The following is a 14,638-nucleotide window of genomic DNA, read 5'->3' as shown; positions in this document are numbered from 1 at the left end:
GGATGAGCGAAAAACTAAATGGAATTGGATGACACTTGATGTTAATACAGTTTTTTTTTTTTAAATATTAATTCATTAATTAAATGGGATGAGCGAAAAACGAAATGGAATTGGATGACACTTGATGTTAATACAGTTTTTTTTAAATATTAATTCCTTAATTAAGTGTGATGAGCGAAAAACGAAGTGGAATTGGATGACACTTGATTTTAATACAGCTTTTTTTAAAAAAAAATATTAATTCATTAATTAAATGTGATGAGCGAAAAACGAAATGGAATTGGATGACACTTGATGTTAATACAGTTTTTTTAAAAAAATATTAATTCATTAATTAAATGGGATGAGCAAAAAACGAAATGGAATTGGATGACACTTGATGTTAATGCAGTTTTTTTTTTTTAAATATTAAATCATTAATTAAATGGAATGAGCGAAAAACGAAATGGAATTTTCTGATTGGTTAAGAGTTAGTCATCGTTTTAAATTTTACTATAAGCCATTCAGTTTTTCACATATTTTGAAAATAACATTAGTGATAATTTCTAACTTATTTGAACAAAAAAAAAATAGTTTATTGCGCACATTGAAATATTTAATTATTTTATATTTTCTGTGTCAGATAAATTCAATAAGGAACAATACGTGGTAGCACGTGTGGTCTACGTCACCAAATTTATATTTTTGTTACCACTCTCCTTTTTTCTTCTTCTTTCAATTCCTACTATTAGTTCACCCTATATATATTTATATATCTTGTTCAAATTCTCAATCGTTAATAAAATACTTTTTATTCATCACTGAAGTTCAAATGCATTTTTTTAAACTTGTAGTGAATGACACTTGATGTTAATACAGTTTTTTCAAATACTAATTCATTCATTAAATTTAATGAATTAATTTTAGCTTTATATCGGAAAAACAATTATAATTATTTAATAAAAAGTAACTAAAATAAAAATTCTCTTTGTATACCTCAGTAGGAATTGAATTAAATTTTTTTTAAATATTATTTGTTTTTTTAAATTAAAACTAGTGACAATTATTTTTTAAGCTTTCGTATTGAAGTGCCATATTATGATAAATTAGTAATAATAGTAAGTTTAACCTCAGTCGAATTTTCAGTTAAATGAAATAAACTTTAAATTGTACTTTCTCTTTCAGAAAATATTAAATTGAGCTCTTTTGTTCTACATTTAAAAATGTTTGGTTAAATCTAAAGTAACTGTATTTTATGACATAAATTATAAAAGTGTATAGAGAGATAAAAATTCCTTTCTAAAAATTTTAAACTTATTTATTAGTTTTTTTAATAATAAAATTAATTAAACTGCGTTCTTTTTAATTTTATGGACTATTATTTTATTTGACTTATCAGAGGTCTGGAATTCTACCACAAAAAAAATTTATTCGATCATCATGAGGCTAAATGAAATTTTAAAAAACATTGTAAGCATTAGAACAGGTACTTGGCACGACAAGTAAGATAAAAATTTTACTAAGAGTTTTCATTAAGAGGACGCCATATAGCGAAAAGAAAATAATAAATATATAAATGAAAATAAATTATGAAAAGATATCTTAGGAAAACGCAAAGCAAAATTTCTTTACTAATAATTTGTTTGCATTTCAATATTTTGTAGTATTTTTATCAGCAATTGAATCTTCGTGACTTTCTCTATAGGTTCGCCTGAACTTACTGCTTTTAAATTTCAAATCTTTCAATTCTTTCTTTTAAATTTCAAATTAGTAATGAAGGAAAAAGAGAATTTGCGACGAAAATTTTCTTCCGCGGTATGACGTCATAAGAAAATATTATTAATCTAAAATAATTTAGAGTAACTAGTAACAAAGCAAATTTTAACTTCCATCTCACAAATCAGAATGCATTACTTATAATTGGAGCTGTTAGTGTGTTATTCTTAAATCTCGTTAAAACGAAGACTCTAGGAGAAATAAAGACCTTGGATTTGATAACTTGCATATCGTTCAAGTTTCAAAAATTGTCTATGAATATTCTTGAAACTTAATTTAAAATTAAGTTCATTGAAAAAATTAAGCTCCAAATTTGAAATTTCCGAAGTTTTAACTTTGGAATTTAATTTTATAACCGTCGTCCAACAGCTGACGGAATTTTCAGTTTACGGCTACGGATGTTAAACTCCTTATACTTGTAATTTTGAACCCAATCCAGAAAACAAGGGAACACCTGGATCATGTATCAAGAGAAATTTTACCTTCGTGAAGGACTTTTTGATGAAACTACCCCGCATTTGAGTTACACGGAGTTTCGTAAACCATGAACACCTCCCATGGTAAGCCTGACAGCGAGGGGACCCCGTTTACCACTGAGGATATTTTCTGTCAGCACTGTGGTCGGTACGAACTGAGTGCGGAAGTGAAATCAACCAGCCATTAACGGGATTCGAACTCGCGGTTCTCCTCATTGGAAGGCGAGCGCTCTATCCCCTGTTTCACCGCGGAATCGAATTAAAATTGTCTTTAGAATTGTCTAAATTTAGTTATTTTGAATACTACCATACATTTAATCGTTATGATTTTTAAATAGCTTCGATTTTCCTTGCCTCTCCCCCCTCCCCGATAGTTCAAACAACTAGATTAGTTAGACTTATATGCATGTATCTTTACTAGAATTTTTATAAGAATTTAAATTTTCGACATTCACATAGTATTCAGAATGCTTTTGTAAACATGAAGAAACTTAAACCATTCAATTTTGGAAATAAGTGGTAATTAAAATTTGTACTGACTACTAAAGAAACAAATTATACATTAAGTCTTAATGTTCTTTTCACAAGTTTTAAACGTTGGCAAGTTCTAATTGATAATTTAGGATTTTTTTTTTCTTTTTAAATGACTATGGCTGGTTAGATGTTTTTGATAAGTTTTTTTTTTTTGTCTTCATGAAATATTTTAATGAATATTGGAACGCTTTAATCTCGCTATTTTAAACTTCAATAATTTCAGTGGCTTTTTTCGTTTGAAGAAAATTTGTGGGAGAGTTTTTATTTTCAAAATATTTAAGATATTCATGTACATCTATTTTTTAAAATTTTACCTAAGCTGATTAAAGCTTTTGATTTAAGCCGCTAATGAAATGTGAATGTTTTAACATATTAAGCGACGTAGCTAAAGTATAATTCTAAAATTATTAAAACATTACAAACCAATATTTAGCTTATTCTCATTGAAGCTGCACTTTCATGGATTTATAAAGGCAAAAACTCTGTCATTAGGATATCAGATAAATTTAAAATAAAAAATAGAATAAATTTAGTTCAAACTTAAAATAAACTATTCTAAACAACTCTTAGCAGATCATACAGTCTTCTTTGCGTATATTTACAAGCCATATTTGTATTAATATTAATCATATTTAAATAAACATAAAATAAGAGTGTACAGTTAAATGTTTATTAAACGGATTTACATGCAGATGCATACTAAGGGGAAATGTAAGTTTTATGTCACTTTCATGTATATTTTTCTCAATCTATTTTGAACATCATCCAGTAGTGGACTGATAGTAAAGACACAGTTCTCAGTAGAACACCAAAGTAGAGTATCACTGGCTGAGATCAGTAAGAGGGTGGGTGCTTGATCAGCCTGCGTAGGGACCGAGGGTGTGGGGTATCGATCCTCGTTAAACTATTCTACCGTAAAGTGCTCGACTTCGGGCAGGTCATCGGGCTACAAAGGCAGGGGAGCCATCCCCTCTGCAGAGGATCAAAGTTGCGATGGTATGTTTTCGGATCATCCTCGGGGATGTCTCCCGGACCGTCGCCAATACATCCTTGGGAATGTTTCCCGGACCGTCGGCAATAGCTCGTTGTGCTGCTCTAGTGCGAAGTAAATAAAGGAAAAATGGAGAAATTAGGCGTAAATTTAAACACAAATTACAATAATAAAACTTCCTAAAATATTAAACTTGTTCAGGCATAGGAATTGGATGAAATAAAAATTTAAGATTCGACTAGTATTAGTTAGGAACTGTTGAAGTTACGACTGTGAAAGTTGTAGTTAAAAAAAAAATGCAACCACTGAGTAAAAATTTGACGTGCTGATCATTTTTAAATATAAACTTAACGATTTTTTTTTTCGAAATTTAAATTTGTTTGAAAGTTATTGCAATTGCGTTACATTTTATTTTGTCTGGAAAAAAACCATAAGACTTGAAATTAAGAAGATGTGTAGAAAAAGGCGCATAGAGTTGGATGAAATGAAAATTTACGATTCGATTATTAGTTAGAGACTGTTAAATTTGTAGCAAAAAATGTTGGCCCATCTACTGCCCGTTGAGATGCAACTACTGAGTAAAATTTGACGTACATGACATTTTGAATCATAAAATTAATCATCTTTTGGGCATCACGAATCACTAGGGATTTTTTTATCTTCGAAACTCGGATTTATTTGAAAGTTATTGCAATTTTAGAGTGCTTTTTGAAAAGCGTTTGCTTTTCTAGAGGATATTTGTTTATTCATTGTTGTAGAAAAATTTCTATCGTGATATAAAGCTCGTGATTGACTTTTTTTTCCCTTCTTACTTTTGATAAGTTAAAAAAAATAATAGAAGCTAGATGTTACGAGATGTGAATTTTATCATCTATATCGAAGCTTTTAAAAATACAAAGACTGAAGAGAGATAAAAAACTGTTTCCAATATCGACTATTAGTTGATCATTACATATCATCAACAAATAAAACTGCTTCTCATTGCATCGCATTTTTTGTGTTCCCAATTATAATTTTTTTTTAAAAGTACAATTGACTATTTATTAAATCCAGGTATCCTTTCATTTTGTTCGATTAATATGTGTTAACATAAAATTCTAACATTTACATATTTTATAAATAAAATGATCCTTTCAATCGATTTTTAAGAAGAAACGATGAATGTGAAGCCACTACGAAGTTTGGTGAGTCGAGCGAACAGGGGGCAAAGTCTTCTAATTCTTGTAAATTATTTATCTGTCATTTAATGGTATTTTTTATTCTGATCTAAAAGGAATATAGACTTAATAAGGCTTCAGAAAAAATAATCGAGTACTATTCATGATAAAAATATTTAGTTACCGTTTTACTTTTTTGAAAAGGTAAATAGTTATATTTCCTAGAAATATAATATATTTACTTTAATTAAATTTCATATCAAACAGTGTTCAGTCAACCTCCTTCATATACAAATTCTTTGCATGAAATGAAAATGGTTTGAACTGCTCCAGAGGATTGCTAGAGCGAATTAAATACATTGAAAACAACCCTTTAAAGAAGTTCTAGCTTCTCGGCCACTGTGGTCCTCTTTGAGGATCACTGGTGCTCAATAGCTTAGCGCTAGTTCTCCACATTTACATTTATTGCTGTCAATCGCCGCTTTGCTATTTGCCACGTTTGTTTACTTGGTGAGTATTTAAATAATATTTTATTACACGAATTGTCAATCATTTCGATCACAACTATAATCTCTTAATTATTTGTCAGGGCTCTGTGTCTATACTTATTACTTCCAATAAACTTTTAGTAATCTTTCGTTTTCATCAAATTACAGATGATTCTTAAAACTTCAATACTGTAATTAAATGTGTTTTTTTTTTCCTTTCATTTCTTTTAGAAAATAATTTTCTTCTACAGAATATGTGATCAGCTCTTATAATATTTATCTCTACATTTTTTAAATTGTTAGATTTTTAAAATGTCTCGGTTTTCTTTTTTTTAAGTAAAAAAAAAACCTTTAATTTGAATATTAGTTATTGAAACAAAACCTGGAATAAAATTTATAACTTGTCCTTTACTATTTAAAATTTTAATTTAAAGTTCATCTCTTACAGTTATTTTTAAGATGAATCTCATTTGCTCTCTTTTGTTCATTTGTTACTTTGGTTTTTCACTTGGTCACCAACATCAACAAGCTTATCAACCTCCACAACAACCAGCTTATCAACAACAAGTACCTCAGCATGCTCATCCACAAGAAGGTCAAGCCCATGGTGGTCAACACACAACTGGTCAACCAAATATGTTAAGAGACAAAACACATGTTCAAGATAGAGAGTAAGTTTCATAAATGAGGAGTTTATAAAAAATTCAGTTTAATGGATTGAAAGTAAAACTGAGATTATATTTACACATCAGAAAATTAAAAGAAATATCTTTATTTTCATGTTTCTTTTTTAAAAAAAAAAACAGTTTCTTAGGTTAGACCACAAATCTCTTAATGATATGTTTATAAACTGTTAATTTTGTAAAATAGTTTCATGATATAAAGGAATATGTTAATATTCCTTCATATCGAGAAATCATAGGAAGTGCCATATGTAACACAGATAAATTAACAATTTTGTAGTTTTTGAGAGTGATAAAAATTCAGTTGCTAAATAAAAATTTCGAGGGAGACTAAATTTTGTATATATAGTTACATCAAAATAATATTGTTTATAACTGTTAGTTTTGTAAAATAGTTTCATGATATGAAGGAATATGTTAAGATTCCTTCATATTATGAAATGATATGAAGTGCCATATGTAACACAAATTAATAATTTTGCAGTTTTTGAGGGTGATAAAAATTCAGTTGTTTATCCAAAATTTCAAGGGAGACTAAATTTTGTATATATAGCTATATATACATCAAAATAATATTAATCCTTGTGCATAAAATGTTTTAACTTTAAAAAATATTTGACTAAATTTAAAAGTGATGTTAGAATACTAAAGCTAAATAAATGCAGAATTTAAAAGTTGAAATGTGCTAAAATCTGACTATGAAATGTGGCACATGTGGAATTCTATGGATTACTACTTTTCTTCATTGAATTTTAAAGATTGTCTTATTCAATATAAAGGCCAATTCAAATAATTTAGTTCCTGTTTGTTTCTTTGAAATTTGTCAGCTATATATTTATTATAGTTCATAATTATCCTTATACTAAAATTTTGTGGGTTTTGACAATTTTATTTTATAACCGTCGTTGAACAGCTGACCCAATTTTGGGTTTACGACTACCAGTGTTCAGCACTGTAGCCTTGTAATTTTGGACCTAATCCAGGAGACAAGGGAAGATCAAATATCAGATGGGATTTTGCCTTCGTAGAAGACTTTTTGTTAGAACTAACCCGCATTTGCGTTACATCAAGAGGAAAACCTCCCATGGTCAGCTTGACTGCAATGGGTCTCTAACCCATGATCCGTCTACCATTGAGGATATTTTACGTCAACACTGTGGTCGGTGTAAGCCAGATGCGGAATTCGTATCGACCAGCCACCGCTGGGATTCAAACCTGGTTCACCTCCTTAGAAGGCAAACGCTCTATCCCCTGAGTCATCACAGTTGGGTTTTTGATAACTGCCAAAAACTATGTCCAAATGTTTTTTTTTGACGTGACGATTAAAACCATATAGACCCATCAATTGTCAAAAACTTGCCATCCCTGCCTAATTATGATAAGTGCCTAAAAATATTTTTCGAGTACTTAAAAGGTGCTTATTTTTGTTGAAAAATTTGGCTACACACCCGGAAATCAACACTAAGATCTTTTTTTTTATAAAAGACACCTTTCATGATTTGTAAAATGTTGACACATGTTTACGAAAATTCTTATTTTATCTTAAAAATGACTTTAAGACTAGAAATTAATAACAATTTTAAGTTCTGATTTTGATAAAAGTTATTTTTTGTAGGCACATAAAAGAACATTTGCAAGGAGTTGTAGGAAATCAACCAGACGTGAGCAAGATGTCAGAGGAAGAGCTGCAATTCCATTACTTCAAGATGCACGACAATGATGACAACAACAAACTGGATGGATGTGAGCTCATCAAGTCTGTTCTTCACTGGCATGGTAATTTTATCTTTCATTTTTGAGTATAAACAGGGTTGCAACTCCAGGGGGAAAAACCTGGAAAATACAAGGAATTTTGTTTCTTAATTTTGTCTTTAAAAAAATGGCAACCACTCAGAATATGATATTTCAGTTATACTAAACTAATTCATTTACTATAGCATTATTTGTTTTAAGTATATCCAGCTGTTCCTTTTTGTTTCCAAGTTTTTTCAGCAGCTATAACTAGTATAGTTAGCCCAATACTGCTCAAGTAGAAGCGCAGTGACTGTATTGTACCACGTTTATATCAACTTGCCTTCGTGTATGTCTGTTCGGATGGAATTTTGTAATTGATTTTAAACTAACTTCCCGACTAGCTACAGACTTCAAATATGGCACATAGTTCTGAATTGGATGACAATGCATGAAAATGAAGAGAAAAAAGATATACAAAGTAAAGAAAAATTAATATTTTCGCAATTGTCTTTTGTTGTCGATTGATTGATTTCAAATTAGTGTCGCATGTCACTTGAAAAGTTTTGCGTACAGTGAGTAAAAAAATTGAGATTTTGGAAGTGAGTACAAAAACGAAAAAAATTTATAATAATTTTTTTAAGAACCACGTTTTTGTAGTGGAGAATATAATTTAAAAACAATAATTTGAAAAATGAAAAACGTGGGGCGCATGAAATACATAACAGTACATATACACATTTTCATACACATGCACATCCACATTCAGATACAATTACAGATATACATACGCATATTCTCATGAGCACCCATACTGTTACTGTTATGTATTTTATGCGCCCCACGTTTTTCGTTTTTCAAATTTTTGTTTTTTAATTATTATTCTCCACTACAAAAACATGGTTTTGAAAAATATTATTTTTATTTTATTTTTTCATCTTAATATCTTTTGTACAATATGTACAGGAAATTTTTTTACCAGACTTGAGTTGAAACCTTGTTTGCTAAATAGAGTAAGGAAAAGTACAATAGAGAAACAGGTAGACCTACCTACTGAACCCGGTTTAGAATGGAGATGGAGTTACAAAACTGAAGAAAGGGAGCTGGTAAGAGGGTGCATTAGAACTCTTTGGTAAGAAATCAGAGTAGAGCTGAAACAAAGAAAAAAAATTAAGGATGAGCACATTAACAGATTTCATTTTAAAGATTCTGAAAATAGATCTGATTTTTAAAATTTCATTTAAAAAAAGATACAACTGGTAAAAAGTATGGGTTGTCAAAAATCATGATTTTTTTTTCCTTATAGATAGTATCTAAATTTTATATTTAAATCTTAATTTTGTTTTGTAAAGAATCACCCTAAAAAATTGCTTGCAATTTGTTAATTTTTTAAAAAATGTAATTAAAATTAAAAATATATCATGTTAATATATTAAGATTATACTGTATTGTGCATGTAAGTTTTTTATGAAAATGGTATATCTTATCAAATGCCCAATTTTTGAAATGATCAAAGATAAATGTGCTCTGGATTCTTGGCGATCCGAAAGTTTCGAGAAATCATCCACATTATGTATGCAAATCATTAATGTAACAAAATTCTATTCTATTATGTAAAAAAGTGTTATGTTCTTGTATATTTTATTTGAGAATATTAGGACTAGAATTTATACTTGGCATCTCTTTCATTTGTAAATATTTTTTTTTTTAGGTGGAATAATAAATGTGATTAGAGATAAAAAAAAAAAAAACAAATTTATACATAATTGTCTATTAAAATTATGCTGCATATAATTTATTTAGAATTTCATTGTCTTGAAAATATCAATGATTTAAATTTATAAAGACATTAATTTTTTGAAATACGACATTAATGATTTTATTTTACTAAAGAGATTTTCATGATTTTGGAGTGGGCTCTCAATCACCCCTGAATGATAAAGGCTAACATTGCAGATCTATGAAATAACCCATTTATTAAAATTGAAAAAATTCATTAAAATAAAAGGCTTTTATCTAGATGCAACATTTTAATTATAAATTCTTAAATTACACTAAATTCTTGAACAATAATTTCCTTAAAGGAATTTAGAATAATAAAAAAATTTTTTAAAAATAAAATTTATTTTAAAACTAAGAATGAGGATTATTTTCATTACCATCACAAATTCGAAAGGAGAAACCCATGTTCAATAAAAAAAAATTTATAGCTATGTACTTATTTAATAAGGAAAAAGTAGTGAATTTTAATTTAGCTCTTTGTTTTGCATTCTGAAAATTTAATTTTATTAGTGCAGAAATGGAGGAGAAGGCAGTTAAAAGTTCTGAAAAGCAAAAAAAAATTTTTTTATATCATGATTTAATAAATAAGAAAATAAAAAGGTGATCAGATCATCCATATATCTAGAACAGTTCTCAAACACTGCGTTGCGGCACTTTTGTGTGCCGCCAAATATTAGAAATGATACAATAAAAATTATAATGCTTTTTTTATTACGAGTGAAGTTTAAATTAAAGAAAAGTGTATATATATATAAAATATTATATATATATATATATACACATTTTATAATTTTTCCATGCTTTAACCGTGTGAACATCTTTGTCGGCGATTGTCTTGTCTCTGACAATCTTAAAATTAGTTAAAATAAGAAGGAAGTGTTTAAATTGTCTTTGACAATTTTAAATAATGTTGAAATAAGTAGAAAAATGTAACAATTATTAAAATCATTAATTAACAAAGGAAAGCAAGCTAAATATTAACTTTCAAACTTAAATAAAAGCTAATAATTAAAGTAAGCTATGCAATTGAAAGTTATAAAACAAATTAACAAAGGATAACTAACAAAAAAATAAGCTAACAATTAATAATCCGCAAAAAAAGTAATTGACAAGAAATCACAAAAAATAACAGTTAATAGCTATAGAAAACAAGCTAACAATTAATAACTAACTAATAAAAAATTTGTCGAAATAAATAATTAATCCCTTAATAAACGTGCTTTTGCAGTACATATTATTTTATTTCACATTCAAAATTATTATCACAAACTATTTAACACAGTGTATTATAGATATGTAAACAGCTTTCAAACTAATTTTTTTTCATTGTGTGCCGTCAAATTTCAAAATCGTTAAAAGTGTGCCGCCCCCAAAAAAGGTTGAGAATCACTGATCTAGAACTAGTATATAATTTTCCAAGTAACGAAATATGAAATTTCAATGTTGTGAAATTTTTAACTTAGTACCTTTTTCTAAGTTTTACTTTTTTTGTGTATTCGCAATTCATGCTAATTTTATTAATATTACATAACTTTATAAAAATAAATTGTATATATACTACATGCCTTAAGAGGACACTATATCCCGGAAGAAAATTTTTGGAGCAATTTCTTTCTCATTACTTCAATTTCATTACTAATTTAAAAGAAGGAAAAAGTAAGTTGAGACAAACCTAGAGTAAGTCATAAAGTTTCAATTGCTGAAAAAAAACTTCAAAATATTAGAAGAGAATCGTAAGTTATCTTCTCTTATTTTCATTTGTATATATTAAAATTTTCTTTTCAGTATTTGAAACTTCATGGCTTAACTCTAGGTTTGTCTGAGCTAATTTTTTTTTTTTTTTTTTCATTTTAAATCTGAGTTTGTTGATTTAAATCAAATGATTTTTTTTAAGAAGATCATAGATTTAAATCAACTGATTTTTTTTATATATATTGATTTGAAAAGTTAAAAAAACAGTGTTTTAAATTATTGATACTTTAATTATTTTCATCTCTTAGTTTTAAAATTTATTTTAAGTGAAGTGCTGCATTATTTAATTTTAGTTAACGAAATTACTTTCTTCCTTGGTGTGTGTTAAATTCCAACCCATTTAAAATTACATTTTTAAAAATCTTTTGATTCTTGAAATTGAAAGTACAGATTAAAGTAAACATTCAATGCTGTCCTAATATAGACTTGCATAGCTATAGAAAGTAACTAATAAACATGAATTGTTTTCACAAAAAAACCCCGCAGATGATGTTAATTAAAATTCTACCTTTTGATTGAAAAAGCATGGAATTAAAATCTACATTATATTTTATTGGTGGAAAATGTCTATTTTTAAAGCTTGAGATTATATTAAAAAGAAATTACCCTAATATGCCAAAAATAGAAGAAAAAAAAATGCTGATGAACTCAGATATTTTTTTCCTGGTATTGTGTCATTCTTCCCCTTCAAACTCTTTCACAGTCTATTTAATTCCTTAACAATCGGTTAATTTTCAAGAAAACGGTCATAAAAGTGCCTATTTTTTTGTATTTGTATTACGTATTTGATTAGTGCTGCAACTCGTTTAAAATAAACTAACTATTTACAATTACCTTAAAAATATTCTGGTACTGCCATCAGGTGTGTAAAATGATAAATAAAATGTTTTCCAGGCAAAAGAAATGAATTAGTTTTATTCTTATTGGCGCGTTACTACTGAACACTCCAGCCCATCAATATCACGGGAGCGAGAAGGAAGGGGTTAAAGCAGTAAGGTTATTAACTGGTAACAGGGTGCATGTTTACAGTATCTTTGGCATTATCAGATTTTCGGTAAAGAAATTTTGTGAAAAGAATTCCAATGAGTACTTAGATTTTTTTAGGTTAACTTATCTATTTTGATATGGGATTAAGAATGAATATTTTACTATAAAAATATATAGATTAAATATTTTTTTATTTTTTTGATGAATGACTATATTTATGAACACATCTGTTACATTTATTTTGTCATTTTAAAAATCAAGAGGGAAAAAAAAGAAATCACAATTTTGAATTAAAATTATGGTTTGCTAATTGAAACTTTGTTTTAATAGTTAAAACATTATTTAAATTCTCTATTTCATCTAGTCTTTAAATTTCAATCATGCATTTGTTTCAAAATGGTTGCAATGCTTTCAAAGCTATGTATTATAATGAAAAATTGTTTTAGGTAGTTAAAGCTCCTAAAATATTGTTATAATATAGTTTTAATATTAATTTAATTTTGATTAAACATTTATAAAGTTTTTTTAATTATAAATCAAAATTCTTACAGTGTATTTGCATGAAAATCAAAAAAAATCCAATTTAAATAAAAAAGGATCAGAATTTTTTTTTCTTTTTAAGAAACAAAAATATCACAAACCCTGTTTTAAATTAGTAAGGATAGAGAATTTGCGGCGCAAATTTTACTCTGCGTTATGACGTCTTCTTAAAATTGCACTGGTTTAAATTTTTAATTCTGTATATATTCTTATGTTATTAATTCTTAAATTTGGTTTGGAAGACCTAACACAAATGCACATGTTTCTTTGTAGTTGAAGAGAGTAATGCTATGGGAACAAACGCCCCGCACCAAGGAACGACAAAGATTTTCCAGGACAATGAACTATCACTGATGATTGATCCTATTTTAGATATGGACGACAGGAACAAAGATGGTTTCATCGACTACCCAGAATTTGTTGCAGCACAAAAATCACGAGGGTTCACGCCTTAAAAAATCTTAATTTTTTATTTTGAAAGTATTGTTTTTAAAAATAATGATGTTGATATTTTTTTAAGAAAGAAATGTTTAAGCTTGTTGCCTTTTTACTACTTATTTGTCATTCCCTTTAATATAGAGGTTGTTTTACATATGTATTGAAATGTATTTCAAGGTATATTTGTCTGACTTATCAGAAATTGTCTTTTACTTATACAATAAATTCATTTAATAAGAAAGAGGTGCATTTATTTTTGCTTTCAATATTACTTATATAAACAACAAATTCAATACAAAATAGACATAATTCTATTGTCATAAGCAGTTTGTTTTTTTTTTACACTCCATCTCATTATATTTTCTTTTCTTTCAGTTTTATTTTGCCTCGAGAAAAACCTATACTTTAACAATTTTCTAATTATTTTTACGAAACTAATCATTTTGATTATTTTAGAGCAACTTTTTTTGTCATAATTTAATATTCATTCCTTTTGAGTCGAATTTCATGAATGAAATTAAATTTTGAAACGGCAACTTAGAAATTAAAGGTGTAGTAAACTTAATAAAGTTGAGCACACAAAGAAAATACATTCTTTTTGAATTTCATTAATAGAATTAAATTTTAAAACGGTAACTTAGAAATTAAAGGTATAGTAAACTTAATAATGTTAAGCAGGGGAAAACGTGTATTATAGTATAGTATTGATTTTAGTTTATTTTCTTGCCTTGAGGGCGGATGACATAAACCTTATGTCGTCATTCAAATTTTTAAGATTTATTTTTTGTTTGCTTATGCCCTTAAAAGATTATTGTTGCACTCACATATTATTTAGGATGAAGTAAAGAATAAATAATAGTCTCAAAGAAGTACTTGGATATTTAAATAGGTAATAACATTCAAAAGATAACTGTCATTCTGTTTAATGATTGAATTTGATACAAATCATTGCATTTTACCCAATGCAAAAAAAAATTCAGCAAAAGAGCACTTACACTCCACAGGAAAATGCAGGAACTTTAAAAATCACTTAAAATAACATGGAATTTCATTTCTTATTTTTGTCTTTTAAAAGGTGACGGCTCGTCTTTTAAACGGTGACGGCTTAAATATCTATGAGATATTTAAGAATATTTCAGCTATTCTAAACTATTTCATTTGCTACAGCATTATTTGTTTTTAGTATGTTCAGTTGTTTCTTATTTCTTTAAGTTTTTCCAGCAATTAAAACTAGTATAGCTAGACTAAATATAGGTCTATCAAAAGCACATTGATAGTGTGTTTCCTCTTAATATATTGTGTCTAGTATGTACAGGGAATTTTT

General features: G+C 27.7%; 1 protein-coding gene across 2 annotated transcripts; it reads left to right on the top strand.

Annotated features, from left to right (window-relative positions):
• The first annotated feature begins 5,287 nt into the window (after positions 1-5,287).
• On the top strand, positions 5,288-13,555 carry LOC107450013 (lymphotoxin beta receptor inhibitor). Of its 2 annotated transcripts, none has more exons than XM_016065716.3 (4): positions 5,288-5,423; positions 5,850-6,072; positions 7,700-7,860; positions 13,150-13,555. In XM_016065716.3, exons 2-4 carry the CDS (start codon positions 5,861-5,863, stop codon positions 13,329-13,331), a joined length of 555 nt encoding a protein of 184 aa, XP_015921202.2. In that variant the 5' UTR covers positions 5,288-5,423; positions 5,850-5,860; the 3' UTR covers positions 13,332-13,555. The 2 variants fall into 2 exon arrangements, with proteins under 2 accessions (XP_015921202.2, XP_015921205.2); XM_016065719.3 differs by having other exon boundaries at positions 5,415-5,592.
• Positions 13,556-14,638: the final 1,083 nt, after the last annotated feature.

The sequence above is a fragment of the Parasteatoda tepidariorum genome, chromosome 6, assembly GCF_043381705.1.
Source record: "Parasteatoda tepidariorum isolate YZ-2023 chromosome 6, CAS_Ptep_4.0, whole genome shotgun sequence".
NCBI lineage: Eukaryota > Metazoa > Arthropoda > Arachnida > Araneae > Theridiidae > Parasteatoda > Parasteatoda tepidariorum.
The sequence above is the reverse complement of the archived record's forward strand: the minus strand, read 5'-3'. Positions and strand labels throughout refer to the sequence as shown.